The 2,542-nt window shown below is 60.4% G+C and overlaps 1 protein-coding gene across 2 annotated transcripts in view; it reads right to left on the bottom strand.

Moving 5' to 3' along the window:
* Nucleotides 1-2,280, bottom strand: part of TBR1 (T-box, brain 1) — an 18,127-nt gene extending 15,847 nt beyond the window's left edge. Inside the window, exons 1-2 of one of the 2 annotated variants that reach the window (XM_019522704.1) lie at nt 760-2,280; nt 263-417 (exon numbers count right to left, since the gene is read on the bottom strand). In XM_019522704.1, the coding sequence (XP_019378249.1) occupies nt 263-417; nt 760-1,451 (847 nt within the window). In that variant the 5' untranslated portion in view covers nt 1,452-2,280. The remainder of the gene's footprint in view (nt 1-262; nt 418-759) is intronic. The other variant, XM_019522703.1, reaches the window with a different exon arrangement.
* Nucleotides 2,281-2,542: the final 262 nt, after the last annotated feature.

The raw sequence follows: 2,542 nt of genomic DNA, 5'->3' as shown, positions 1-2,542 counted from the left end.
CCCGGCCCGGCCCGGCCCTACTCGCCTCCCGCCCGCCCGGAGGGCCGCGAACCCCGGCTTCCCCGGGCCGGATCGGCCGCGGCCCCGACCTGCTGCCCGGCGGGTCCTTTCTCTCCCTTCTCCTTTTCTTTGCCCTCCTTCCCCCCACGCCAGCCTTGGCCCGCTCCCGGCTAGGAAGTCGCCAGAGCCAGTCCACAAAGGCTTTAATTAATCCTTCTCACCTCCGCATGTGTCGGGAAACGTGTTAATTGGAAGCACTTGCCTTGCACATTGGTGTCCGCCTTGCCGCAAGGAACCCATTTGCCTCCTTGAAATCTCCAGTGGTTGGGATCGGCCAGAATGACATCCACGAAAATGTTGTAGTGAGCCGTGGGATCCAGGCCGGAGATGTTGAAACTTAGGAAAGGGAACATGCGCCTACGGAGAGGGGAAAGGGAAAGGGGAAAGGGAAGACCCAGTCGCGCACGGGCGCGGAGGGACCCGGCGGGGCCGAGGGAGCCGAGAGCCCCAGGTAGCCGAGGGGAAGCCGGCAGAGCTGCAGGGAAGGGCTGAGGACAAAGGCAGGAGGAGCAGCCGCGGGGCCTCCCCGGGGTGGAAGGGCAGAGACCCGCACCCGCCGCCAGCCCCCCGCTTTCCCCCGGGCTTGCGGGCTGCGGTCCGGGTCCCCCCGACATCCAGGCTCGGGCCGGGGGAGCCCGGCGTCCCAGCCCCGCCAGCCAGCGCTGGCTCCACGCAGCAGCCACAGAGAGCGCCGCTTACCTCCCTTGCTTGGTGATGATCATCTCTGTCTGGTGCCGGTGAAATTTCAGCCAGAGTGGCCTGTTGCACAGGTAGACCTGCGCCTTGCCGGGCACCAGCCCCGGCTGGGTGGAGGAGAACTGGTAGAAAGGCGCGCCTTGGTAGGAATGGCCGTACTGCTGGGGGTAGGGGTAGCCCGCCGTTGGGTAACCTTGCGGAGAAGAGTTGGACAGGAGGCTGTTGTAAGCTCCATTGGTGATCACAGGATGGTGAGCCATGTAGCGGCTGGGGCTGGCGATAGAAAAGGCTGGGTGAGCGGGTCCATGCTGGCTGGGGTAAGGGAACATGGTACTAGGAGCAGAGGCAGCGGACTGGGGCTGGCTGGACTGAGAGAGCAGATAGCGATCTGCAGCAGATCCATCGAAACTGTGACGAAGCTCAGAGACCCCGTCCAAGACGGGAGAGAGTTTATTTCTCTGGACGTCCCCTGGTGTGTCCTTGGAGTCAGGAAAATTGTCTGTATCTGACTGATTCGTCATCCCCCTGGTAATTTTTTTCAAAGGTGAACTTCTCTCCAGGTTGTCAGTGGTCGAGATAATGGGATGATCATGCAAGGCAAGCTCAGATCCGCCTGCATGTGGGTAACTGCTGCTCACATTGAGAAATTTCTTGGAGAGCATGATAGAGGGAGAAAGACAATGCTCCAGCTGCATAGCTCTAGCACCACAGAATAACCCTTCAGTCCCTGGATCTGAAAGGGCTCCTTAACACTAGAAACTAGACATTGCGGGACCCTCGCTAAGCAGAAAGCACTTCTTCCACCAAATGCTTCCCAAACGTTTGATTTACTTTTTTTTTTCCCTGGGAGAAGAGATTGGCCAATTGACACTATGCAGCAATCAGGAAAGACTCACTTTTGATCTTGCTGCTTGTGGAGCGGATGAAACGGCTCCTGCCATTGGTTAACCGCTGACAGTAATTTAATTAGATAGACATTAATTAGGATAATCACCTGGCTCCTGGTCGCGACGATCATGGCAAATTGAAGGAGATGATTTTGTGAGATAGAAGGGAGCTGGGGGGAGCGCGCGTGTTTGCTGGGAGTGCTCATTATTGTGTGACCTCCCGAGCTTTGTGACTGTGGATGGAAAAGAAATCAAAAGACGATTTCTGCGATCTCCTAAGTGTTGCTCTCTCCCGCACGAGACGGGGAGAGCGTGGAGGCTGGAGGCTGTGGGGTGCGGCCAAGGTGGCAGCCTGCGCTCGGACTGCGAGGGCTGCGCAGGGCAGAGCTCGCGAGCCACGAGCCGGTGGCCTGCTTTCACCTTAGCCTCGCGCAGTGTCTCTTTCCCGGCTAATACGAAGTGCGCAATAGCTGCGTGGACTCTTTTATAAGATCTCCCCGCCGCCCCCCGCAAGAGCTGCTTCCCGGGGAGAAAATAGAGCTCCCTCCCCGCGACGGCGGCTGCCGGCCCCGGGCGCGGCGCCTCGCCTCGCCTCGCCTCGCCTCTGCCCAACTCGGCACAACGTGAGCCGGGAGCAGACGGGCCCTAACGCACCGGCCGCGCTGGTGCATCAATATTTCATGTGTGCGCTGTAATGCGGCCGACGATCGCGCCAGGCAGGCATCCTTCTCCGCTCGCTGTCTCTTCGCGCAGTGACTCAGGCGCGGAGAGATCTCTTGTCAGAGATGTGTCACAGAAGCGGTCGCCCCGGCTCGCGAACGAAGCGAGAGCTCTCGCCGGGGGCCGGAGCCCGCCGCACGGCTGTGGCGGCAGGCGAGGGCCGGGGCCACGGGCAGCGC

The sequence above is a fragment of the Gavialis gangeticus genome, unplaced genomic scaffold (assembly GCF_001723915.1).
Source record: "Gavialis gangeticus isolate Ggan-Ray unplaced genomic scaffold, GavGan_comp1, whole genome shotgun sequence".
Classification (NCBI taxonomy): domain Eukaryota; kingdom Metazoa; phylum Chordata; order Crocodylia; family Gavialidae; genus Gavialis; species Gavialis gangeticus.
The sequence above is the reverse complement of the archived record's forward strand: the minus strand, read 5'-3'. Positions and strand labels throughout refer to the sequence as shown.